The sequence below is a fragment of the Diadema setosum genome, chromosome 13 (assembly GCF_964275005.1).
Source record: "Diadema setosum chromosome 13, eeDiaSeto1, whole genome shotgun sequence".
NCBI lineage: Eukaryota > Metazoa > Echinodermata > Echinoidea > Diadematoida > Diadematidae > Diadema > Diadema setosum.
Window position 1 is genome coordinate 10,814,400 of NC_092697.1, and position 27,992 is coordinate 10,842,391.

A 27,992-nucleotide genomic window follows, 5' to 3' on the forward strand; every position below is an offset into this window, starting at 1 on the left:
ATGACTCTACATATTTGGTGACACTTGTTTCAGGAAACTGGCTTATATACAGAAAAGGGAATGGGTAAAAGTAAAACAACTGAGGTTAAACTGTTATGAAATCTGAGACTAGCTGAATTGCAATTTTTTCCCTTGCATGTTACATTAAAAAAAAAGATACTGCACGAGTTATGTGATAAGATTTGTTATTTCAAATGTCATTTTCTTTTTCTTGTTCCAGCGTTTAACTGTATTTATGCTCAAGAGTAGACACACAGCATTTTATTCATGTTCAACGTTGGTATCACATTCAAACTTTTGCTGCTAACTTGTCATTCTGTACACTCATACATTGCAACTCTGCACCGCCAAAAGCCGGCTCTGTAACACCGACAGTATAAAGATCTCACATCTAAGGTGGAGTTAATCTATACTGTAAAACATGATATATTCGCGGCACGAAATTTTCGCGAATTGGAGCCGACGGCCTTTTTCGCGGCAAGAAATTTTCGCGAATTGCCACTTGCGTTCAATGCATATAATGTAGATAAGAAATTTCGCGTGCATTTTAATTTCGCGAATCTTGGCGCTCGCGAAATTCGCGAAATTAAAATGCATGCGAACATTTCTCGTTTTACAGTAATCAATCTTTGCTTTTCACATTATGGCCGTAAAGCCACCACGTTGAAGTCACACAAAACAGATTAAAGCTGTGTAACAAATGTAGACTTTACTCCAGACAGACCTGCCTCAGGCCATGAGAAGGAATTTCGTTTCATTTTCATATTGTTTTTCTGTTATAGCCACAAGCAGCCCCCCCCCCCCCCCCCCCCCCTGTAAGCTGTATCACTCCTCACCTGTTTGTCAAGGTAGCCCTTCCCGTGGGGGTCGGAGAGCTCCCATATTTTGTGCAGGACCGTCTCTCTCAGGCCGGACTTCTTCAGGAAAGCTGCTGCGTCTACCGCTCCAATTTTCCCAGTTCCATTTTTGTCAACCTGCACATGGGGAAAACACAGAAAATACAATATTCACTCTTGTTCCAACTTCTTGTCTAGTCGCCTTCTTGGGTACATTTTCCCAAAATTCCATTTGCCATTTATTCTCTGCACCCACCACAAAAAAAAAGAGAGGGGGACAAGAAGAAAGTAAGAAACATAATGAAAATAATAGGAATTTATAGTCTGTTTGTTTAAAAACTTTTTCAGTACTTGTCCCTCCCAAAAAATCTGGTGATATTAGCGATGTCTTCATATCGTATTGAGGCACAGACAATGATAGTATTTTAGGTCAAGCAAGGCCAGGGCTCCATATGTATAAACTTGTAATATTCATGCAATACTTGCATTTTGCAGCATACAATAAGAAGAATTTGCTCTATCTAGTTTGCCCGCGCCATTAAATCAAAAGCCTGGGCAAATTCTCACATTCGTTACAGAAAGCTACATACACTGATTTGAGACATACAGTATTCTGTTTACACACTAACTCATGCTGAAAAGTCAAATGATAAGTTCTTCTTTTCCCTTTAACCCACTGAGGACGAGTCCCAAGTATACTCAAGCAAGTGTCTATATAAGAAAAACGTGTTGAAGCAAAATCAGCCTGTCCTCAACAGGTTAATGTTTAAATGTGAGTACATGATGTAAAAGTGATTTTCAGAAAATGTAAAGACAAATAAAAAGAAAATGAAAACAATTCACTGAAATTTTTTTCCACTCCTTACTAGAGAATTTCAAGCATGCAAAGTGGGTTATTATTTGTAAACATCAGCTAGGTCAACTGAAATCTGAAATAATCCCACACCAACTTCATATCCATGGAAGTATGAATGTTTTCATAATGACCACTACTAGTACTTAAATGAGGGTGCCACAAAGTACAAAAGATGCTTTGTACAAATGTAGATATGTATGCTGTGTCCATTTGCTTTTGGTTCCTCCTCAACTCAACCATACATACCTCAATTCGACCATACATTACCATAGTCAAAACTGTTCGCAACAAATAGATTATACAATATGAATTATATCACTCACGCAATCTGTCATGTTTGGCATTCTGCCAAGAACATTCATTTGACATAGGCTGCATTTATCAACTTTCCTATGTTTGAAATGTGTTTCAATACCCACCATCAAAACACATTTGCACAGTCACCACTCTTGACAAGCTATCATGTATGCCTACCACTACATGACTGTGTACAAGTAGGCCTACACCCATCTAAAAAAGAACCTACCAGAAGTGTGGCTTTGCAAAAAAACAAAAAAAAAACAAAAAAAAAAAAAAAAAAAAACAATGCTACAGCCTGTTGCCAGTAATCACATACCACTACAGGTACATACTTGAATGTGTGTGAGTACTACACCAGGGGTCGTAATTAACTTTTTTTTTTTTAACTAGCCAGGCGGACTACTTAGAATCAATTTTGATACTGAAGCAATATTTTGGCTAGCCAGACGGACTAGTAACTTCAGAATTTTATGATTTTTAGCTGTAGTCCGACATGATTTTGGGTGGCCAATGGCCAGCGGACCATCGCCAATTTCGAACCCTGTACACACTTGTAGTAAGTACATGTACCTTTTCAGGACCACACTCATCCCCAAAAAACAGAACCTGAATGTACTGCAGTGCACTGTACGGTGTAAAACAAAAGAGCTAAAACCTATTGACAGAGTTAGTCATGACACATTATTACTAAACCTAAATGAATCTACGTCACGTACCATAAACTAAACAGAACTACAGCCTATCACGCCGTGCAGACCTTTTTAAACATAGAACACCAGTGTGCTGCTACATAGAGCAAGCTGTTTGTATTACTTAGACAACCATACTGCAGTATTTGGACAGCTGTTATGTTTTCAGCTTTCATCCTGCCTGAAATGCATTTTACACATAATGTACACGCATGTGATAATGAAAGCTATACTATCTAGGCAAGCATCTATGAGCAGTCACAAACTGTACTACTATATGAAATGCTGTTCCTAGAGTTTTGTTTTTTCTTTTGTTTTGGTTTGTTTTGTTTTATTTGTTTTAAAGAAAAGACAAGAGAGTGGTACAAAATGCAGACGGTACAAGCTGTGTAATTGCACAATTTAAAGCTGTACACCTAACACCTATGGACAGACGATCGCACGAGCCATTACAATGGTTGACAAATGATAATGAAACTGAAAATGGTTGCTGTCTCACATGTGGTTATTCAGTTACAATTATCAATTGCTATCAATTACATGTGCATACTCATGAATTCCCTTCAAGCAGCACGGAGTATTCAACATTGGTTTATGAAGCAGCGGAGGGAGTTCTGATAATGAAAGAGAGTGGCTCAAGAGGAAAGCGTGGGTAGACTCCACAAACCCTCAGAAATACTGCAAAGAAAGAGCATCACTTGTTTTGTTGTGGGACAAATGGAATGAACGAGTCGGCAAATGCATGTATGTGATGCAAGAATGCTGCAAACAAGAAATATTTTGCTGTATGGAAACGTTTATAAACATAGACAGTATTGTACTTTCCACTGAACTTTCACGAAAGAGATATCACACAAATATACTTTGAGATATGAAATTATGTACACAAAGACTGAATGGCCTGTATAATCACTGACAAGCAATGTTCACTGAAGTTGCCTGGGATGACAAACTAAAGTGCACAAGACACAGAAACTTCTATCAACAGTACTACTTTCAGGGCCACCCTTTACTTCATCTCACCTTTAAAGTTCAAGCCATGGGATACAACAATGCCTGCTAAAAGTACAACAATGGTAGCAGCAACTTTGGGAATGAAGGGTGGTTTTTTTTTTGGGGGGGGGGTTGGGGGAGGGGGGGACATGAAAAAGGGAGTATGTTGTCTTGATCACAGATTGACCAAAATGCAACTCAAAATCAGAGTATGCCCCCCACACACACAAACTTTTTTTTTTTTTTTTCACACCATCCCAGTATTCCTTCAGTGTTTGTCAGTGGACTAGAAATACTTGTTTGTAGCAGATCATATCTTGGAATTGAGCTCAAACTACATTGTACATGACACACATTCACTGATAGCTGTCAGACATTCAAGAAATTATTTCCAGAATTACATTGTACCTGCTGTTTGATTCTTACCACATAATGGTTAAATTATACAAGACTTGTTTGAATTCGTAAAAGCATGTTCCACTAATAACCAAATTACAGCCTCAAATGTGTATGAAAACATGCAAATTACTTTGTCATCATTTTAGAAATAATACAAAATTTGTTTTGTATGTCAAAAGGGATTTAATCCCTTTTGAAATTCCAAATAATAAAATAAGTTAAAGTCCATACTGAACTAAAACATACAGTTAACATAATATGAATTCATTTTTTAACAAAACATTCTGCTGCTGTGCCTCTTTACTTACAATGTATAAAATCAGTACAAGTTCAGCCGAGTCTGTGCTAATACACGACACATACACAATTTACATTGTATTGAACTCATGACTTTACCCTCAGTTCTGAAATTTATGCACAAAATGAGATGCACTTCGTAGAGATACAACATGGCACATGGGCGGGCAGAATATTACTGGAGCGTGAATACCATGAGAAAGATTGGGAGCTCCCCATCACACACCCTGCTACATCATCCCACTGTACGTGTGATTGCCATTAAATAATACAATGCTTTCGATGTGACATCCGTGGATGTGCTCGCTCAGACTGGATGGATACAGGGGGAATGCAAACCACTCGTCTGGAGAGAGCGGATCCCGGCAAAGTGGCATCCAGCCTTTATTTATACTTACCGCCTGCTCCTCGCTAGACTGGAGAATGTGATGGACATGACATGCCAGCATCGTACATGTGTACATTGTACACGATACAAACATATGCTCTCACTCCATCACTTACAGCATTGAGGAGTACACACGTACAAGTGTATCTCGCTTCAGCGAGTGATGTGATCTGCTTCCACATACAGGATAATGTACCAATACAACCATATGTTATTCCACCTTCTCTGGCTAGGCAAATATGTAATGGTATCAATAAAAAGAAAACATACTGTACTATTAAACTGTTTTCCTCTTTTAGAATAAAACATACCCTAAGATAACAGCATGGATGTATCTCTATAACTTCATCGTATCTTAGTGATGCCTCTCTGTAGAGATGAAAATACAGCCTTACACTTCAGTTCACTACATATTCTGAAGCATGATGTCATACATTGAACAATGTACATAAAGGTGTATCATTTCTTCATGTTAGCATATAATTGTATGACAGATGGGTGTATTAATGATGTAACCTCTACACAGGGTGCCCAGGATGACTGTAACATCTACACAATTCGGACTACACTGTACCTGTGATACACAGCTTCTCTTGCTACAATGGGAAACAGATTTGTTCCTCATTCAAATTTTCGAACATTTCGCGAGTCTAAATTTTCGCGAATCAAGACTTCCCGACAATTTCGCGAGTGGTTGAATTCGCGATCGTGGAGTCGTGTACTGAATGGAGAAATGTTAACACGTACGTCACATTCATATCAGTATTAGAGTCAATATTTTCATGTGTTTTTAATTTCATGAATAGCAGCTGACTCGCGAAATTTGCGAAAATAAAAACCTCGCGAAATATTCGCCGTATGAGATATCCCTATGACACAACTTTGTTAGAATTACACAAAGTTTAATTGGTTGCACAATTTTGGTGTATATCTGATTACATGTACATTCAAGTACACAATAAGGACAGCTGAGTAAAAAGAGCATTTGAGACATACAGTACAAGGCCCATTCAGGCACACAGCAGTAATTCATCTCTCTAAAAACAACAACAACAAATGAGTTTAGGTTATTTATTTGCAATGGCATTTTTCAATCCATATTTGCAACCACATCCACTTTACATGGATATGGATCCTTCACTTCTTGAATACATGTTTATCAATGCCATTCCATGAACACTGCAGGAAGTGGAAATCCTGTTGCATGATTTTTCAGTTACATCACAAAGCAATGGAGGAAATGAGTATGATCTTGCTAGTTGTATGATGAGCAGAATTTGTTTCACTAATTTCAACCCATTGAAATCTAGTCCCTAGGATACTCAGGTGGGTGTCCATAGGAAATGCATGTTATAAACAGCAAAATCAGCTGTCCCCAACAGGTCAAATGAACACTTGTGCCAGTACATGGTGTATATCATAAAAAGGCTAGCTGATGCATTTTATATTCCACATTTCCAAGCTTTGTTGGGTCTTAACTCTTCTTCATAATTCTTCCCTTGTTGTGCAGAGAATAAACAGGTTAATTTCTCTTGCATGCTATGAACGAATCTCACCAGAATCACACAGTAATTGCAATATCTCGTCTTCATGCTTAAATTCTATTAGGAGATTACACTAAGATACTTATCTCCATGTAAATTCTACTGGGAGATTACACCACAAAGTGGCATTTAGTGTAGGATTTCAGGAATACTGTATGTACAAGTAATTGCATGAAGTGCAGGCTGTACAAGAAATACAGCATAAATCATGTTTCCGAGTACAGTTTTCAAATAGCAGTCTTACTAAATATTTTTCAGCAATATGACCTGCTTGTTATTTTAAAAAGGATCGTGTCACGCTGTTACACAATCTGAGTTCATGAGGCGAGATATCAAAATATCATTATCTTCTCATCAGGCCATGAAATATCTAATATTTTTCAGCAATATGACCTGCTTGTTATTTTAAAAAGGATCATGTCACGCTGTTACACAATCTGAGTTCATGAGGCGAGATATCAAAATATCATTATCTAGCTCATCAGGCCATGAAATATCTAATATAATGTCTTAATTACAAATGTCCTGTTCTACTACCATCTCCTTTCTCCAAATTATCTTATGTGGGGGGATTCAGGAGGTTGCTTTATAAAGTCTGCTATTCACTGACTATGCAGCAGGTTGAAATTATCATAGACAATGCATTCATATGTGTTCTGTGGACATAGAGATGTCTGTGTATTTTTAAAGATAAATCAGCATCAAATAGTTTCCAAGGGAACTGTGATTCCCCTTTCTGTACTACTTCTAAGAGAAAATATTTGTATACCAGAAATGACTTAGTCACATTTCTAGGTAATGCAATGACTCTCCTTTTCAACTGAAATTCTGTAGTATACACTCTACCTCAAGTTTCATATTCTGATACAGTATATGGCACTATTGAAACATCATGAAATTGTACAGCCAATTCAACAATCTTGTGAATGCAGTCCAAGTAGACTACCAAAAACTAGTTAGACACTAATCCATGGCACAAGAGAATACCATAATTGCCTAAAAACATATTTTCATAAAAGTCTCTAGAGTACCATATTATTGAATGAAAAGAGTAAACACTACCATGCTCACAAAATATATTATATCCAAATAGCCTGTGTGCCAATTGTACAGCCTACATTTCATAGGGCTCCAACAAACAAGTAAGTCACAAGGTGTAACTGCAATGGAAAAGCATTATGGGCACTGAAAAAGAACAAGCTTTTCACTAATAACTGCATACTATTCCACCATTATGCCGTGATTGGACTTTTAAAAAAATAAGATCCGAGAAGTAAGCAACTTTAATTCATAAAATGATGTATGTTTGTTGCATACATCATGTGTGTGTGCACGTTAAATACAAAAGTACTATTCATTTATATTTATCTATTCATTCAATTACCGGTACTAGTGTATACACCAAATATTTCATGAGGTTTTTATTTCTTCAAATTTCATCCAATACGTCAGGTACTATTTGCAGATTCAAAAATGTGCGAAAGAATTAACTCCACTCCCAACATTAATGTGACTTGCACGCATATATGCATTACTCTATTTAGTAAGTACTCCACAATGGTGAAATTAACCACTCGCAAAATTTTGTCAGGAAGTCCCGATTCGTGAAAAACTAGACTTGCCAAATAAAGTATATGGAGTATACAGTATTCATTCATACATTAATATGAAATGCATTCAGTCTTCCATCTACTCATTCAGTATCCATTCCTTTTTATGCCTCCGCCCGAAGGTTGCCGGAGGCATTATGTTTTCAGGTTGTCCGTCCGTACGTCCGTCTGCCCGCATTTGTTTACGCGATGACTTAAAGAGTAATATTGAGTGGAATTTTACCAAACTTGGTCCAGGTGTAAAGTATGATGGGGCAATTACTTGATTAGATTTTGGGTCAAATCGGCTGAGGTCAAAGGTCAAGGTCAAATCATGAAATTGTACCCGTTTACGCGATAACTCAAGACTGGATGAAGCAAATTTCACCAAATTTGTCCAAGGATGACATATTATGATGGTGCAATTACTCAGTACTTGATTAGTTTTCTAGTGAAATCGGCCAGAGGTCAAAGGTCAAAAGTCAAGGTCAAATCCTAAAATTTATCTGTTTATGCAATAATTCAAGACTGGATGAAGCAAATTTCACCAAACTTGGTCCAAGGATGACATTTGATGGGGCAATTAATGAAATACAAATTATTGTAATGTAGTTATTGAATGAAATCAGCATGTGGTCAAGGTCAAATGCTCAATATTTCACTATTTTCCCCATATCTACGCATTTCCTGAACGTATTTTTTTTTTTAAACTTAGCGTATACATGTACTACCAAATAAAGATTCTCCAGAGAGAGTTTCAAGTCATGAGGTCAAAGGTCTAAAGGTCAATGGTCAGGTGAAAACGTTAAAATTTCACTTTTTTCTCCATTATATCTCGTAAATGGTTCAAGGTATCTTCATGGAACTTGGTATGTGCTGACTGGCAGGGATTATCAAGGGAATTTAGGGATCATGGGTCAAAGGTCAAGGTCAACTCCTCAAATTTCACCATTTCCCTAGGAGAACCATGCATTATGGCGGAGGCACACCAGTCACCATAGCGACATTTCTAGTTTCTTCATGCACTGTAGTCCCATTAAAGACCCTGTAGTGTGGGGATACCATGGAGTGGGCAGGTCCTGATTGGATTGTATGTACGAGAATCCCATTTTTTCAAAATAGCGAATTGAGTCCAGAGCTAACTGATCTCTATGTACAGGTAAAATACACACACAGCTGAAAAATCTTGACTGGAGTTGACCATTACTGATGATTAGGCCAGCATGCTTCGACATATACATTCAAACTGGGGATACTGTATATTGTGGTTTTGGAAGGCAGCAAATATGAGGATCGATTTGATCGAGCCATCCATGTCTAGGATATCCCCATGCTACCTGGCCTTTAAGGGCCACAAAGGCTTGCATAGAATACAATTGTACAACCTGAAAAACATGTATGTGCGTTCACACAACATTCCAATTGTAATGTTTAGCTCAAAGATTTAAACTTTGATGATTAGCTCGGAAGTTACAATTGTAAGTAATGTGCAGATCCATATGAAAGTCAGCTACCTACACTGTACCTTAAAGATTACTGGATTAGTAGAACCACAAGATTTCTCAGGGATTATGCTCTATCCGAGAGCTAAGGGGGTCCCTACTCATAGTTTGTAGCAATGTGTGGGCACGATAATTGATGAATTTGAAAGTTAGTGTGACATCTCCATGAACCCTACTCCCCCTCAGCTTCCCGGTCAATCTCTTAGAGCTTGTTGTACACTACTGAATCACTACACCATGATCAGATTTATCGCTAGCGCTTCAGGAACAGCCTGAATTTCTTCCGGTTCTGTGGTTTTATCATCGAGTGGGACTCTCGTACTCGAAAGTTCAATCTTTACACGCAAGTCGTCATGTGGACCCGCACTTTAGTTAAGGGTGCAAGATCTTATCATCAATGATTACACTGTAGCGACTATTGATGATTAGCCACAATACCAACGATGATTAGCTCCCCTGTGAACGTATCTACACTGTAATAGCTCTATTATGGTGTCTACTCATCTAACTGCCAAAGGAATTCACACTGTGGAGAAAAGAAAAAAAAATCACTTCACTCTCCTCTAGTTGAATTCATTTGCCTCCAGCTGGAAAGGCTACCAGCTTTGATATCATGGAAGCCCAGTGCATCCATGAAGCAACTATGTTTGGTACCCCAAGGGGTTGGCTGCTTGCGTGCCGTTGCAACCCAACAACCCACTGGTACATCTACACATCCTGTCATTATGACGTTTCCTGAGCCTGGGCCTTCTTCCTCCGTCCTTCTGACAAAAAAAAAAAAAAAATGTGACGGGAACCCCATTCCCACTTGACATTCTAGAAGCGGCTGCCAATTCCAACTGTCTGCACTAGCTATAGTGCAAATGTGCACAGAAAGATGTCACCCCTTGCATTTCTAGATAAATACATTTGTGTATAATTTATATTTACTCATGTACGCATTTTTTTTTTTAATCTACATTCGTTATATCCATCACAGACCCTCAAAGGGGGAGTGGTCACAGGAAGGGCTGCACTGGAGCTAGTGTTGATGATGCTCTCTGCAGATGTGTCAGGGGTGTGCACGCACATGTCATATCCACAGACAAAATGGGCAATGACCTTGTGTCTGTGTCTGAGTCTGTGCGTGTGTGTCCAGACTAAAATACCCCTTGCACTGAGATTGTTACATCGAGCGTAACCGTCTGAGCCGAGAATCCAGGCAGCAAACGCAGCAGTGACTCATGTGATGCAAAATTAATACCCCATGTTTGTGAATCATCACAGATTGGTGCATGGATTCTCTATCACTGCACCCCATCGGGTGGACAGAAATGTTTGCTATTTGCTCAATTTGGGCAACCAGCAAGTTTCTTGCATTCAACCGGCCAAACAGCCAGTTTTGGTTGCCCTGGGTATTCAGGAATATGAGGTATTAGCAATCTGCCAAGGAAATCAGAGGCTGATACACACTTTCTTACATTTCTTCTCGGGCAATTCCGCATTCATGGATGCTCTCTCACCAACAAACTATGAAATACATTGTTCCTGATTGACAAAATGTAGTAATAGCATAATAACGGTTACAAAAGAAATTCTATCTAATTATAGTACTGTATACCCCACATATTTCATGAGGTTTTTATTTTCGCAAATTTCGCAAGTCGGTTGCCATTCGCGAATTTAAAAACACACAAAACTATAACTCTTATCCCAACACAAGTATGGCATGCACACATTGTATTTTCTCTGTTCAGCACTGTATTCCACAATAGCAAATTTAACCACTCGTGAAAAAAGTGTCAGGAAGTCCTGATTCGCCAAAATTAGACTCACTAAATATATGGCGTATACAGTATACATTCGATTGCAAAAGTAATCCCCTGCATACTTCATATCAAACCATAAACAGCTACTCTTGTGTATGGGAATATTCATGAATACAGGAAAGAATTGTTGTTTGAACAATTTCTGAGAAGCACTGCAGTTTTCCGTCCATGTACATCAGAACATGTACTTCCTCAAAATATTACGAAAAATCTTCTCATGCTCTGCACTTAACATTTACACACACAACTACATCAACAGCTTCTAGGGTTTTAAGTGGTACCATGGCAGCTGAGCTCAAATTACTGTTATTTCATGTTGGATAATGCTATAGATAGCCCACATCTAAAACTTGCTATCCAATTCAGCAGGCTATAATGAAGAAAACATCAGATTGCAGAAACAAAATCTTAGCAATGCCAGCTATCTGGCTTCACATAAGAATACACATACACATTGTTTCCTTAGTATAAACAGGGAATGTTACCCTGTTTATATACTGAGGAAAAAGGGGGTTCTGAAGCCTCCTATAGCAGGCTCAAGCAGCCTTTCAGCTCAGTATAAACAGACAGAATTCAGAAAAGGAGATCCGATCAGGTCAGGTTCTGAAACCACCTACAGGGGGAGGTTTCAGACGCTGCTATAGCAGCCTTGAGGAGGCTCGACTGCAGTATAAACGCTAGGGGGTTCGAGAAGCTGCTTTTTGGCCGACCCGGAGGTAATTGCTGAAGGTAATCGCCTGCTTACATAAACAACTCAGCCATCTTGACCTATCCCCGGCCAAAGAAAGCCTTTCAACTTGCACACTTTCACTCAAAAGCCCGCGCCATATATCAGAGGGGAGGAGAAGGTCGGGCCTGCTAGGGCCTGCTCGGGTCTGCTTTTGGCGAGCAGTATTTACAGACGAGAGGCTGCTTTTTCAGAGAGGGCTTTCGAACCTCCTCGAGGAGGCTCTGAAACTCACTAGCAGTATAAACAGGGTAACTGACTGTTAACCCAGCCATTAACCCTTTGAACCCGAAAGGCCGGAAAACCGGCCGCGCGCAGAACGTGCGAATACCCTACAGGCCGGTATACCGGCCAGAAATCATGTGACTTTGATAACTTGAGTTTTAACTGTCAGGTGACCCCCTAAATACGACGCCATCTCACTACAACGATGTGGAGAGATTCTTCGGTCTATACTTTCGTTGATTACGGTTTGGATTTGCAAGTTCTGAGCTATAAAAATGCAAAAAGATGCTATTCTGCAGAGGAGGCTCGTGCGATAATCTTAGGTGAATCATCTGGTGATTATGAGGAAGCTATTGACAAGTCATATTATAGTCAAAGCAGTAATTTTGAAGATGAAACGGACACAGATGATGAGCTAGATGCTGCACAAGGTGATGTACAATCTCAGCCGGGTACCAGCGGGGGAAATAGCAGCTGGGATGCCGTTAGAGCTGGAGATCGAGGTGATCATGTTGGTGATCGTCGAAGTCAAGGGGGCGTGGCACAGTCAGGGAGTGAGGTAATTGTTTTTATAGCTAACATTACTATTGTTGATTATCATTATGATTATAATCATTATTGTCATACTGAGCTATTATTGCAGCTCAAATAAAATTGGAATAATCATAACCACACTTCACAGACCTGTGGTTATTTGTTTTTGTTGTATTTTTTGTATGTATTACCAATGTATTCAGTCATTTAGCAAAGCATGCTAAATATGTGCAAATAATGCAGGGTGAGGGTCACGACCATCTCAAATAGTGCGGGGTTCAAAGGGTTAATGTGTGTATACAACAGCACTGTCTTGCCAACAAAGGCAGGTGTGTGTACTACAGTCAACATGAACACTGGAACCTAGTTTCTTACCTGTCTGAAAAGTGATTCATATCCAGTGAGGTTGTTCCCAGCAACCTGTGAATGCACAAAAATAAACAAAGCAAACAAAATCAAATCCAACTATTTGATATTAAAATATCCTAAAATTCATGGTACTCAGCAACAGTCAACTTCTCTTCAGAATCTATCGTTAACAAAACTTGATGAAAAATCAGATAAGAGAATGAAAATGAAACGCATACCGATAGTCAAGTGCAGACCTCAATGTCACTTCAGAAGAAAGCTTGGTCTCGACCAAATATACGCATAATTTTCAGACTTTTCAAGCACATCTAGCTATTCAAAGATGTTAAGTTATACTGTACAGACAGGGAAATGCAGGTTTAAGTCTGGTTTGAAAGTTTTATATGAAGTTTTAGTTGGTCATCATCCAATATGATCTATATATATGGGCCATGACGCCAGAAAAGGGCCCTTAGGGCATTTAATACTGAAAATGAGTTTTCGCCTCCATATTGTAGAAGGAACTCTGACGTATAATGCAAACCTTTTTCTGAAATTCCACTCCTCAATGGCCCCATTACGACATTAAAAAAAGCATGTTTTGTCTAAATCCTGCCTCTTTTTGATGTGTCTATGCTTGTGTGCGCAGTTAGCTTGTTGATCTTTTTTGCGCATATTACTTTGTCAAACTTCCGCGCCGTTTCCTGGCGTTTGCGCGCATCGGCGCTAAGGGCCCTTTTCTCGCGTCATGGCCCATATATATATATTTTTTTCTTTTTTTAATCAAGATTTTATAGTTAGAGCTATGACTTTTTATACCATTTCCATAAGCAGGGCTCCACACTAACTTTTATTTTTGGTGGCCCAAAGGCAAACATCCGACCTTTTTTGGTGGCCCGCGTTTTTGGTGCGTTTTTGGTGGCCCCGGGCCACCGGGCCACCGTTAGTGTCGAGCCCTGCCATAAGGCATGAATATGCTTCAGAATCCACAGAGGAAAGTAAACAGTGTAGCTTTGCTTACTTAACTGTTGGTTGTTTTGGCTTGAAATGAGATTCATAATTTTCTCCTAGTACAACAATTCAATGGGGCATTTTAAATTTGATATGAGCAACATCAACACTGTAGGATCATTGCATTATCATTCTAAATGTCATCTTGTGAGAAATATGAACATTGCTTTAAACTGAGTGGAATTCACATAATTATTGACATCTGACATCACAAGCCAATACTTGGTTAGACAGGTTTAAGTCTGACTAACATTCATTAGTAACATGTTTAGTTTTACATTCAAATCAGAGCAGAGAAAAAGAGAGAGTGAAACAGATGCAAATACCGATTATGCCAAATCTGACAAGGGACTACCGGTAAACAACTCCAAAAGATGTAAGACTTCATGACGATTGCTAAATTGTGAATACTGGAATTAGTTCAGTCTACAAATTTGAAAGCATGTAAAAAAACAATGATAAATGTTGACGAAAATACATTGTACATCAACTGAATGAACAGATTCTAGAATATGTGACATTTGTATTAAACACACTCACATCAATATATACACAAATGATCTGGGATTTTTTTTTTTTAATGTTACCAGTTAAGTTTTAATATGATATCAAACATGAGGCCAAATACCAAAAAGGTTTGAACATACATATCAATCTATGATATTGTTTGTGTGGGATCTAAAATCATGATATCAATATGATCATGTTCAATGAATTGGAAATAATTGCACAAAAATGAGTCAGCAAGAGTCGAGTCTTTCATATTGCACACAAAATTATAGGAGCTGTGTATTGTTTTTATACAGAAAAGTTGCAAATTCTTCATACTGCCTACTATGAATTTTGCAAGATGAATAATCTACAAAACTCCTACCACGATGTTCTAATGCAGGAGTTTTCAAATACATTTATCAAATACTTATAAAAGAATACTTTTATTTAGATATGATCTATAAACATTGAGTAATAAGAAAGATACAAAGAATGTACAGTCAAGTATTCCATACAAAAACATCAAGGTTATTGTCACTCGAAGCATCTAGCCTAACCATGAAAGTCTCTGGAGACAGTTAATTTTTCAAACTAATTATCATGGTTGTGACACAATGAATCTCTTGGAATGATTATGATACCAACCAGATGAATCTCTTTTTGGCATATTAGAGCAATAAGATTGTAACAAACAGAATGTAAACAGATACTATGAACGAGGACATACTGCTTCATGAGAAGGTGTTTGCCAGGGTGACCATTTCCAACATATCACAACAGCCACCGTTTTGTTGGTGTACACACGCCACGGTACAATATTCAAAGGAAATGGGACCAGGCGTACGCGTTTATCTACAGTGTGCTATCTCAACATAACCAGGAAGCACGGAGTTTAGATGAAAGTTTCAGGCGTGACTCATACAAATGTGGTCTATCAATTAAGACCTCTCTGTCTATTAATAAACCTTGAGCCCTGCAAACCAGTGCATCACCATACTCAATCTTTTATAATCACGGTATTGACAACTCTCCTGCCTGCTGCAGAACTCTCAACAGATTGCTACAGCACTTGGGTATTTCAAACAGGAATTATGGAATTAGAGCAGCTGTCCTGTAGAAACACTTGTGCCCATACAAAAGAAAATAGAACCATCCTCTGTTCATCACCACTGACAATAGCCTTGATGTTTTAGTATTGGATAACTTTACTCCCTATTTCCTCTTTCCCACAATAGCACACATCCATGGTTATACATACACATCCACATTACACACAGTAGCTTTGTATCAAATTACTAAAAACACCTCATCTTAAATAAACTGCCTGGAAGAATACAGGTGTGTGTGTGTGCTTTCATTTATCTAATGACATTGCTATTAGGACAGCAACTGTCTTGTTATCATCTCATTTCAATACATTCTTAGAGTTGATTTTTTCTACATGTACACATGCATGTTTGGAATACAATTTTGTATGCAGTTAAAGGTACTGTTTACTTTTGGGAGCAGTGATTTAAAAATATTCAAGCTATCACTTTTGATGCATATATTGTATGTGTATTGTAGGTCAGTTGTATCACAAAACATCCAACCATATAAAATGTTTGCAATAAAGCCCAAAATATACATTGTATACAAGGAGATATCACTATTTTTCTCATTGATCATATAACTGTAGACAGTTTACTTTGGAAACATTTTATCATACATTGTAACTATTGTTCATATTTTGTGTATTCAACAATACTTTAACTTAACACTGATTATACTGGTTCAAATTTTTACAATGGTTGTTTCTAATTCTATCCTTAACTCATATTTTAGAACTATTTGAAGCACTAATGCTGGGCTTTTGTTTTATCTGCAAATGGTAAATTATGCCTTTAAGCTTTAAATTTTACCTCTGAAATAACTATAAAAATGATGATTTGCAAAACAATTGACATAGCTTTTGGAAAATTCTGATAAGATGCATCACAACAATTCTAAAAGCAACTGTGTCATCACTATTTAACATATTTTTTTTTTATCTGTTTTTTTCCAAACTGGCTGTGATCTCCACTAAACATTGCAACAGGGCAATTCAAGGCAAAACCTTCATAAGCTATGTGTGCATATCAGCAAACTCTAACATACAAGTAATTGTCACTGGCACAGTTCACAATCAAAAAATGTGTTGTACCCTACACTTGTACATAAAAACATAGGTTGACCACATTCCAACTTACATTGTATAGTACCAGAAGTAAGAACCTGCTACAAGTTCTACTGGAAACATAAGGCTTTAGGAGACTTGTGTCAGAAATACAAAATGTACATTGATCAGCGTAACTTTACTTTAACAAAAAGTATGAAAAAAAATAATGACAATGGTAGAGGTGAAAATTCTGTAGGGCTGTAGCCCACCGCCTATGGAAATCAAGTAGGTTTTAAAATCACAAGCAATTATGCGAGCCAAATGTTTGTAAATAATTCCACCTTGACATCTGTACATGCACGGGGTCATCAGTAAATTGTTACTCGTTTTGAAAGTTTTAAATTACAGTTGTGGAGATATATACACTCTACCATTTGAATTGACAAAAATTATCCTGCTGGCTGTCTGCCTGAGCTCTCCACACAAATAAATCAGCAATATGAGTTTAAGCAATACACCCGGGGCATTAAATAGATAATCTACTAAAATCATCTAATCCTCCACAATACTTTCATCTCATCCCAATATACTATGCAACGTCAGTGATGTACATATTTTTTGTTATCATTGCACACATGCATTGACATGTCGAACTTATGTGAAGTTCTCAATCCCAAAACTGTATTATTTTCAGTGTGATTTTGACAGAAACCTACCTCTCTGCTCATCTGCTTCAAGTCTGTTACCAAAATCAACTTGCAAATGGTGTAGAATATTACACATATAATGCATGTGTGAGAACTAAAACCTGTGCATTATTTGCTGTATAAAATGGTTCTATTGATACCTTATTCTATGGGTAAATACCGGTCAGCTACATGTAGAATTTGCGGCAAACTTGAAATTGAAAAAGCCAAGATGTCAGAAGAGATGCCCCAACCAAACGCATGTGTACTGTACTGAACACAAACTTGTTTACGGTATAATTTGGGTGATTGACCGCACATCTGGAAACTGACAAGAGTACACAATTGAAACTGACTGAGTACGCGCTGTGTTCTGCAGCGCATTGTTAAAGTACCCAACTGTGATGTCATCGAGCATAATTTCGGCTAACCACAGTTTGATACTAGGTAGTAACGGTCATATGTAGGCAGTCAGTGGTAAAAACTAATGCCCACTAGGCATTTTGGGTAAAATTAAAGACAAGTCACGTGACTACTCTCAGCCAATCATTTGATTAGGATCCATATAACCATTTTTTTTTCTGGGATAATTTTGCTTCAGGAATTATCCTCTTGTCCTCATAAGTTGGAAACTCCAATCTTAACTGCAAATCTCATATTGAAGAAAGACTAGATGGAATTGGTTGTAATGAAAAAAAAAAAAAAAAAAAAATCTGCTCAAAATCATGCAAAAACACAATATTTGCCATTTGGGGACCAAAACAAAAATATGACCTTCAATCTTCTTTTAAATGTATTGTTAATGCAAGGATTAGCAATCCTGAGCTTTGTGATAATTCTGTAACCAAAACTGTAATAAACAAAGGTATATATCCCCCATGTACAATGGGGTACATGTACTAGGGTTCAAGTGACTTTGAAGCTTTTATTCTATCTTATGATATGCAAGCAATGCATCATGAAAAAATGCAGTGATCATCAACCTAAGTATACTTCCTGGGACTTGTGGTGTCATTTGACAGTGACATCCAAACAAGCTGATATGAAACTATTGTATGGGTGCCTAGCTACCACTGTGTGCAGACCTCCCAACCTTTCTTGGTTATAAAAACATAGGAAAGAAAGAGCAGTTCCCATCTAGGACTGTGTAGCAAAATGAATATGTAAAATAGGAAACTGCACTAATAAAAACAAGGGCTGGGAATGGTTGAAATTCAGATTCTTTCCTCCAAATTCAGAATGTTTGGGAGGTCTCCTGTATGGGAAGCAGACATTGTTTAGTGTAAACATGATGGTAACATTTTAGGAGACCAGTGCTATCATGCTCTTTGTAATCCAGATTGATGGGGGAATCTAATGTATAACAAGCAAACTGTAGGAAATGTAAAAAAAAAAAAAAACATAAATAGCTTACTAGAAGGAGTAACCCTTGAAAGTACATGTTTGTGTGTCACGATTATGCAGCTTTGCTTTGCATTGTCTGTTTTCACCAATTTATTCACCACCTTGTATTTCAGACACAATTTGCAATGTCAGAGACTATACATTCATATGAATACTCTTGGATTGAATTTGATGTGAGCGTTACATGGAATACACACAACTGAGCTCATAAACTTGCATTCCATCATTTTACTTTTTCTATTCACTGACAGCTGTTACACAAGACAGACATGCATGACTCTTTTTGTGAAGCTTGTTCATGGTGGCTGGTACAAAGACCAGTTACTGTAGTGTGAATGCATACCATATTATATATAAGCTCAGGTATAATTTTAGACTTTCCTCAGTGTTAAATCGATGCAAAACAATTCATTAAGTCAAATACAGCCATAAAGAGATAGTACAGTACATGTAATTGCAGAATCAGCTAAAACTTGCAACAACAAAAAATCACCATCATATTAAACAAAAACTAAATGTTGTGAACTTAGACAATAGTATACCATTGGAAGTCACTATTTAATGTTGAGAGCAGTGATTTCATGTTCAAATTATCATACTTGATCAATGCACATTATCTATAGGGTCAATTACAAAACACCCTTCTGTACAAAAAAAAAAAAAATTAAGGGAAGCTGCAAATATTATAGGGAGATACTAATTTTCTCAATAAACCATCACAGAGATGGTTATTCTACATTTATTAATAAAACTATTGTTCACACTGTGCACATATAACTTAAAAACAATACTTAACATTGATTACACTTATTACCAATTTCATGTAGGTTATTTTTATTCCTATTGTGACTCACATTCAAGTATTTTTGAAGCACTAAAGCTGTTTGTTTTTTCCTCATTGATCTGCAAAATGGTAGCAGTGTGCCTGTCACAGCACTGTGCTGATTGAAATGTCAGCTAAAGCCTACCACAATCATGTTTGTGGAAGACAATAGAAATCTAGAAAGTTTTGCTTCTAACTGGCCTGGTCTGTACACACTTATCTTCACACTCAAAGATTCAATATTAACCAGTAACAATAGCTCAGTTACCTTGATTCACACTCATTCATTCAATACTCAATCCATTTACAAACTTAATACAGTGCATTATATGTATCATCAACAAATAAGGGAGATACCACTCACATAGAACAAGTAACCAAGTAGTTCCATGTCACACTCATAGTGACGTCAACACAGGAAAAAGACATGTAGCGGGTAAATTGTAAGTCCAAGAAAATTTCACATCACGTGTTGAATATTGTCAATATGAATTTAAATGTCACTGCTTTATAACAAGAGCCACTAAACAGGGATATCATTTGAATATAAAGCATTGTTGGACTGGGCGACAACACTACTACTTCTAGTTCTACCATACATGTACTATGTAGTTATGGGTAAACTCGGCCTAGCGGGTAAACTCGGCCCCCAGCGCACGCATTACATACAAGTGGCCGAGTTTACCAGCTAGACTCTAACGTTAGACATCTAACGTTAGACCAAGTTTACCCATATAAACTATGGTACATGTAGGCCGATCTAGTAGTAGTTCACATATTCATAACAACGCCTAGATTGTAGAGTACAACATGAGTCTGAGGGGGGGAAATGCTACCCGCCACAATGGTCCACAAACAAAGAGATTTTATTTGGACCATGATGATGAAAGACATGACACTCAAATCAAACTCTCAACATGATTATCAAAAGGTGCTCTTTCTAGGCTCTACATGTGATCCAGATGACTAGCCAGTGGCAGTACATTTCTTTTAATTTTATGCCTATCACTATAAATGGTAAAATTATTCCCTTGTTATGGTGGCTATTAACCCTGCACTGATAACAAGAGGTTTGGTTAACTTCAAATATTATAATTATGGGTGGGTGTGGCATTTCTTGATACACTGAGTAGGGACAACGGACGGGATGGCATGGGCGGGTCTGCGATGTTCGCCTCCACCTCGCCTCGCAGGAGTATGGTGGTGCGGTGGTGGTGCACTGCGATCGGGCACTGACAAGCGGCGATGCGGTGGGGCTGTGCCCCCGTCACAGAGACCATTTGTGACCGTGCTCATTGAAATGTCAGCTAAAGACAGTTAATTAATTGATGTCACATACAGCGCGGTAACTGAAGATATAAGCCACATTCACACAAATACAGTTGGGTTTGTCACAACAATTTTTACACAAACACATTAATCAAAATACGGGTGAGTATGATTTCCCTTGAGAAGTATTAAAACCCCACATTTATAGTAAAAAAAGACGGTTGAAATCTACAACTCTTACCTGGCTGATAGAGGGAAGAGCAGCCATCTTGCTTGATTCCAGCGAAGTTTGTCAGTAGCGCCAGCTACCGTTGAGCATGAGTGATGCTAACTTGCGACTATCGACTCCGCGCATCTGAAATTCAGTCAACCACGGCCACGGCGGCAGATCTCTAGTACACGGAGACGTCAGCGTACGATGGCAAATTGGCACGGAGGCATTGCGGCCGATCTCAAGGGCGAGCCCCGATGTGGCGCGCCGCGACGGCTGCTTGTTCAATCAGGCAACGCTACGTGGCTTAGAGCTGAAGACACACTGGGGTACTGGTCACGAACAAACGATTGCGAGTGCCTTTCGAAAAATACTGACATAGATTTTTCTCAATTCGGCTTCCTACGATCAAAATGGATGCTCTTCAGTTCGGCGCAGTGATAGTAGCTGCTTTGTTTACGATTTATTTCACTGGAAAAACTGGAGTGGTTATGCGGTAAGCGTGTGAAAGATCATCCATTGACTAGCCTAGTTCTATATAGGGAGGACCTAGATGGGCAGGTGATATGGGAGGGATAGTATTAGCGTTTGTTTACAACTTTTACACATAGACCACACACAAGCGAGCATGCCATGCATGGAACACGTGAAACCCGATGTATTTACTAGGGTACAGCTAGCAGTTTGTTAACTCATACTTTACTTTATGTTTACTTTATGTTCTTTATAACAGCAGAGGAACTGTTTTGTTGGTAAGTGAGTCATTAAATAGGGACTGTATTAATTACAGAATGAATTAGTACTGGTTGAGGTGAAAATTCAATTTATAACTTTTTGTGATTGCGAGATATTTATAAACCACTCTATGAAATGTTAACAATTCTAAGGGGAATCAAAAGTTAAATTGATGAAAATTGGTGTTGTGATGGCTGAGATATCTAAAAACAAGGTAAAACAAAGAGATCCTAATACTTGCACTCCCCGCCTAGACACTGCTACTAATGGTCTAAGAAGTGGCATGTCAATTGATCGCTTTTTTGGATATCTCAACCATTTGAAGGCCAATTTGAATTAAACAAACCTTGAATCCTTCTTGAAATTGCATGCTCTTTCATTTTTTATAAGAGGTTTGTCATATCACACACACACACACACACACACACACACACAATGTTTTAAACCTAAATCCTCACCTCAACCTGTACTGTACAGCCCCTTTAATCCTCTGTAGACTCTACCATATACTTGAGGGAAATTAATTATTAAATTTCATCAAGCAATTTTGAGTAAAAATTAAACCTTTCTTCATTATTGTTCATGTTTCAGTGGAAGTTGAATACTAATGATGAGAGAGAGTTTCATCCAACAGTTCTCATGAGAGAGTACGATACATTTTGCTGCTTTGAATGCACAGAAAATTCCAGGAGCTTGCAACAGGGAAAGCAGGCTGTGCTCCAGTAGCCGATGTGGGATTTGTCACCATCCACTACTTTGCGGGCCGAGGGAGGGCAGAGGCCATCCGATTTCTGCTGGAGCAAGCCAGTGTGCCGTACAACCAGACCGATTTCACGCGTGAAACTTGGCCAGAAGCCAAGCGACTGGGCATAGAGCAGGGACTCTACACCTATGGCCAAGGTACCAAAATGTCAGTTGGGCAGAATAGAATACAAAGTGTGCTGTCTACTCATAGCCACTCACTGCCATGGAAACTGGTTCTGAACAACGGTGGGGTATCCAGGCGGGGGGTGCACCAGGCGCGTGCTCCCTTTATTTTTTGATTAAAATAAAAGAAAGAAAAAGAAAAAATGGGGGCGTGTGCCACCCTTTAATTTTTATTAGCACACCCGGTTCCACCACAAGCTGTATTACGATGGACATCATCACTTCTGTGTTCTATGCTTGAATGAATGCTAGGATTATTTGACAATGTATTGATGGCATATGATTTGTTTGAAACCTAGGGACACTTTGAACAGTAAAACTTCATCTATCTAGTGACAGAATGGGGCTAGGGATCAGTCTTTGTTCCTGATGAATGAAGGCTGTATCATTTAATGATTTCTGAAAGCACATTACAGTTACTGATACAATTTGTTTGAGTACCTGATATTTGCTCTCTCTTCCATGCAGGGAGAATACTTGGCACTTGTAACATACAATGTTTATTAATCAACAAAGCATTTGACGTGCATAAATCAGTGATGTTAAATTGTCACACACGTTTTGTTTTTGTTCTTTCTTCAGTCCCAGCCATTGTGACTTCATCAGGAGTTTCCATGGTACAGCAGCAGGCTATACTTCACTACATCGGTCGCTCAACAGGAATGGACTGTGATTGCGAGAATCTTCATTACTGCACTGTGCTGGCATTGGGAGTCGGTATGTGGTTGCGTACTAAACAGAAAGGAAGGCCGCCACTGTTGTTATACTCGGGACACATAATCTTCAGTTCTTGTATGGTGTATTTCTTGTTTTGTTTTCAATTTTTGGTTTGTTATTTATCCACAGATAGTCTTGTATTTCAAACTTGTGAATATTTTAGGGGCAGTATTTTCAAGTGGTTTCCATCATTTCCATACATCATTTTCATACATTACTAATAATTCATTGAATTATACAAAAAGAAGACAGCTGACATGCAAAGAAAAATGTGTGTCAGACTGCCACCAAATATATATTGAGAGATAATTTTGTTATATTTGTTGTAGCAAGTTTGAATGGATCAATGAATTTATTTTTATTTGATACCACTAGGCATGGCACACTGACTACAAAGTAATTGTTACAATCTTTGTTCACAAAGTCATTGGGCCATTGTAAACCATTTGGTGCCAGTTAATAATGGCGTATTCTTGGCAGCAGTCCTCTTCTATTTTGATTTCAGTAAGATGGGACCAGTCTAGGGAGTTTCAATTACACATCTTGTGTTGTAAGGCAGGTCTATCCGAAGGGAGGTTGATGAGGGTATCATAACTCTATCCACTGAGAATCAGAACTACACTAACTCCATCTGTAGCCATTGCGCAGTGGTGTTAGCACTTGTTGATCTCTGGTTCACAGCTGATAAACTCTGAAGTGGATGATAATTTATGATGATTGTGCTTTGATTTGCGTTTTGAGGCAAAAATAGGATTGGCAGATTGTAAGCCACTGATATTAGAGAATACAAATTATCCATGAATCCACATAAAATAGTGTGAAATAAAGATTATGTAGATGAGAGTCTGTATTGTATTGAAGTGTATGTTGTGTGATAATATCCTCTTTGGTGCCCATGATTTGAGAATCTATTTCTTCACTCATATAATTTTGTGTTCGGGCAGAGCGCCCCCATGCTGAAACTGAGTGACCTAGATTACTGTTAAGGAACTGAGAAGTTCTGCTCATACACCAAGCTGGTTTGACCAGATTTTGCCCATAATCATGCACATGTTTTACTGCGTCAACTCTATTAAGAGCAGACTGCTCACCACAAGATTTAAAAAAAAAAAAAAAAATAGATAAAAAAAGGGAAAAAAAAGTATTTATGCCCATATTTGTAGGATTATCATTGTAGTATTAATTAATAGGTGAAAAAAAGAGCAAAGAAAATGGGATTTTTGCCTATTTTTTCACTTATAAATTTTATGCCTTTCTGGTTAGTTTCCCTTATCAGTTTCCATTTACTAATATTGTTTAGATTGAATAAGATGAACTTGAAGGCGCAAACTTTCAGTCTTGAATGACGCACAAACTACAACAACAACAACGTAGCTTTTCTGCTTCTCATTCTCCAGAGGATGCAAAGAGCAAGCTGTCCAAGCTGATCTACGACCCGGCATTCTCCGTGGAAATGAGGGACACATACCTCCAGGAGACTGCACCCCTCTGGCTAGGATATTTCGAGAAAATTGCTCCCTCTATTACCGCACAGGTAAATACTAAAGGACTTATTACACCATTAGTTATAGCCAAAGAAAATATGAAGAGAATTCCACACAATTTCCTTTTTTTTTTTAATGAAAAGTACACATTCCCTGAATTTGCTGTTAACATAGTTAAAACTTAAGGGTCATAGCGATTCCCCTGCTTTCTGAAATAGATGAGTCAAGTGCTCTTTCATTATGATAGAAAAGGTAAAATATGTTGAATTTTCTTGATAGTTTCTCTGTATCATTGTCCATTACTCAACCTCACAAAATGTTGCAGTCTTATCATTAAACGATGGCTGCACTGAAACTTTAGAAATTCATTACTTTTCAACAGATTGCCAATTTCCTCAAACTTTGCTCAGTTGTTCTGTTTATGTTGCTGCATTCCCTCAAGTCGCATACATATTTGGATGCCATTCTCCTTTAAGTTCATGCTGGTGTGCAGCTGCCAGTAAAATTCTTCATTTGACTTCAAGGGGACCAAATTGTGATTCAACTTTTAATCCCTAGGGTCATATTGCATTAATGACGCACTGCGATAGTACGTAAGTGATATTCTGACTGCGGTCAGGCCAGGGTTTTAAAAGAAGTAGACAGTCTGAAAGCTTAGAGTTTGTTGTAATAGTAGTGTTGCTGTTGTTAAATGATAGCCTCTGTCTACATTTTCCTTGGAAGATTTTCCAATTGTCCTTATTTCCTGTAGCATTTATCGTCTTACATGCTAGATCATATGACTGCTAATTCTGTCCTTGTTACTTTGACACCGCCCCCCCCCCCCAAAAAAAAAAAAAATAGACTGAAGGAAATATAAAAAACTACTTTTTGGTGATGACTGCACATTTCATGTGAGCTGGAACCTGACACATGCTTTGAAATCCAGTTGCACCCTGTGATGAAATCCTGTGAACACTAGAATGGTTTGCAGATTATTGTTACTATATTTGGTTGTTTGTTTGCTTCCCCCCCCCCCCCCACCACATGCAATGAAAACAACCAACAAAAAAAAAAAAAGAAAGAAAATCACTGTATATCTTCAAAATATACTGTCGCTGTTTTTGTGGAGATTATTTGGTACACTCTACATACAAACAACAACTGTTTGAAATAATATCCAGTAGGATCGAACAGACTGTAGCTTTTCAGAGCAGGTGAGGAAGTGCACTGTGAAAAAAGTATACTGTAAGGATTGTGGAAGTAGTAAAGTCCCTTTAATACTTACTGTCAATGCAGACAAATATGAAAATAGAATAGAATTTCACTAAATTGTCAGTTATTTCTGCCTTGTGCACAGGTACAGTATAAAGACCCAGTACTGTGGGGATTCATGGGTGGCCCTATTCATTTGCTGCCCACCTTCTTCAGCTGTGAGTGTACTTACATAGATATCAGTGCTAAAGCTGTGCACAATTTGTTACAGAGATTATCAATTATATTTGAGCCAGACCGGCCTTCTGACTCCATTTTATCCCCACACTATCAGGTCTTTAAGATGTAGTCACTGTGATTTTGACTCGTCGGGTGAGAATGATGAGGGTGTTAAGTTGCTATTAAAGCCATAGTGTTCGAGGCATCTTAACGCCCTTCTCATTCTCGGCAGATGTAATGATATTTGAGCACTGGCGATTAATATCAAAAGTTATAACCACACCATTTATTTTGTTGTTCAGCAAAATCAGTTCTTTGTCACTGACCGTCTTACATGGGTGGACTTCCTGATATTCGACCTGCTGGATGTCAACATGGAATTTGGCATGCTAGACGTGGGCCGCCCCCCTGTGGTCATTCTTGACCAGTTCCCCAAGCTGCAGTCGTACTACAACCACATCAGAGCGCTCCCGAAGATTTCGGCCTACATGTCGAGCCCAAGGAGGGCACCCTACAAGATCCCCTACATGCCCACCACGGTTAATGGTTCTTCGAAGCAGATGTAACGGCAGCTTGCATATTTGATTATGTTGCTGAATCCATTGCTACAAGGTGCCTATAGAGTTTTTGTAAGGCTGGGTTCACATAGGAGTATACTATTCGGGTATACGGTGCACGTTTTCGAGGGCATGCAAATAGCTTGAACTGAACGATCCAATGAGGATTTCCTAATACCGGGTTACAGACTGTACGAGCTGAAATTTTTGCGGTGGTTTTATTTTCGCGAATTTCGCGAATCGCCTTTGAATCGCGAAAATAACAACACGCGAAAATAACAACGCGCAAATAAGTCAGTTCAGTTAGACCCTCGCAACCGTGAAATTAACAACACGCGAAAATGTCCTCGAAGGACCAATTCACGAAAATATCTGTGTGCGAAAATTTCAGCTCGTACAGTAAGAGGGCACTATTCGAAAATGCCGTATGGCTGCGTATAGTATAGTATAGTGGGAATCGTGCTTGTTCAATTTTCGTGCAGCTTATACCATCTCTCGTTTATGAAATGATGAAAATTTTGGTCTTGATTTGCCCTTCAGCAAAAATAAGCATTTAGACTGATATTCTGAGGCAGTGTTGTGTATCATGATCAAATATAATGTTATTAAACAAATTAAAAATAATCAGTTTTAATTGATTTACCCAAAATGACCCCCAGTGTTTGGGTCAGTTTTTTATTCATATACTTAATTTATAGCTTTCTTGTAACAAAAATGGTACGTTCCAATGTAATCTCAGTTTAGAAACTGTTAATAAGATTGCTGGGATGGTTGTGTAGGAGGAAGAAATCCTCCCTGCATGGGATGGGAGTTGATGGTGCGGGTGATGGTGTACTGGGTCGACTTGACGGCTCCAAAAGAGTATAAAAGTAGGACACGCGTGCCCGAATAGTGTATAGTAAATAGCGATTAACGAATAGCGAATACCGTATACCGTATACTTCTATGTTAACCCAGCCTAAAGGAAGTTTTTGCTTTGGTAAATAGATATTTGGCAAAATTCATACATATCCTCTGAAATTTGGACATACATGTTGTAAACAGCAATATGACAAGTAACCAGAGTACATCCAAAACTTTGCAAATACAGT

General features: G+C 38.3%; 2 protein-coding genes across 2 annotated transcripts in view; one reads left to right on the forward strand and one right to left on the reverse strand.

Annotated features, from left to right (window-relative positions):
• The window catches only part of LOC140237305 (uncharacterized), a 53,849-nt gene extending 32,690 nt beyond the window's left edge, over nt 1-21,159 (reverse strand). Inside the window, exons 1-3 of the mRNA XM_072317243.1 lie at nt 21,099-21,159; nt 13,063-13,107; nt 837-974 (exon numbers count right to left, since the gene is read on the reverse strand). Of these exons, the coding sequence (XP_072173344.1) occupies nt 837-974; nt 13,063-13,107; nt 21,099-21,125 (210 nt within the window). The 5' untranslated portion in view covers nt 21,126-21,159. The remainder of the gene's footprint in view (nt 1-836; nt 975-13,062; nt 13,108-21,098) is intronic.
• A 136-nt stretch (nt 21,160-21,295) lies between these two features.
• LOC140237216 (glutathione S-transferase P-like) lies at nt 21,296-26,962 on the forward strand. Its single transcript, XM_072317160.1, has 5 exons — nt 21,296-21,564; nt 22,483-22,703; nt 23,313-23,447; nt 24,845-24,981; nt 26,647-26,962. The coding sequence occupies exons 1-5, from the start codon at nt 21,482-21,484 to the stop codon at nt 26,908-26,910; spliced, it is 840 nt and encodes a 279-aa protein (XP_072173261.1). The 5' UTR covers nt 21,296-21,481; the 3' UTR covers nt 26,911-26,962.
• Nucleotides 26,963-27,992: the final 1,030 nt, after the last annotated feature.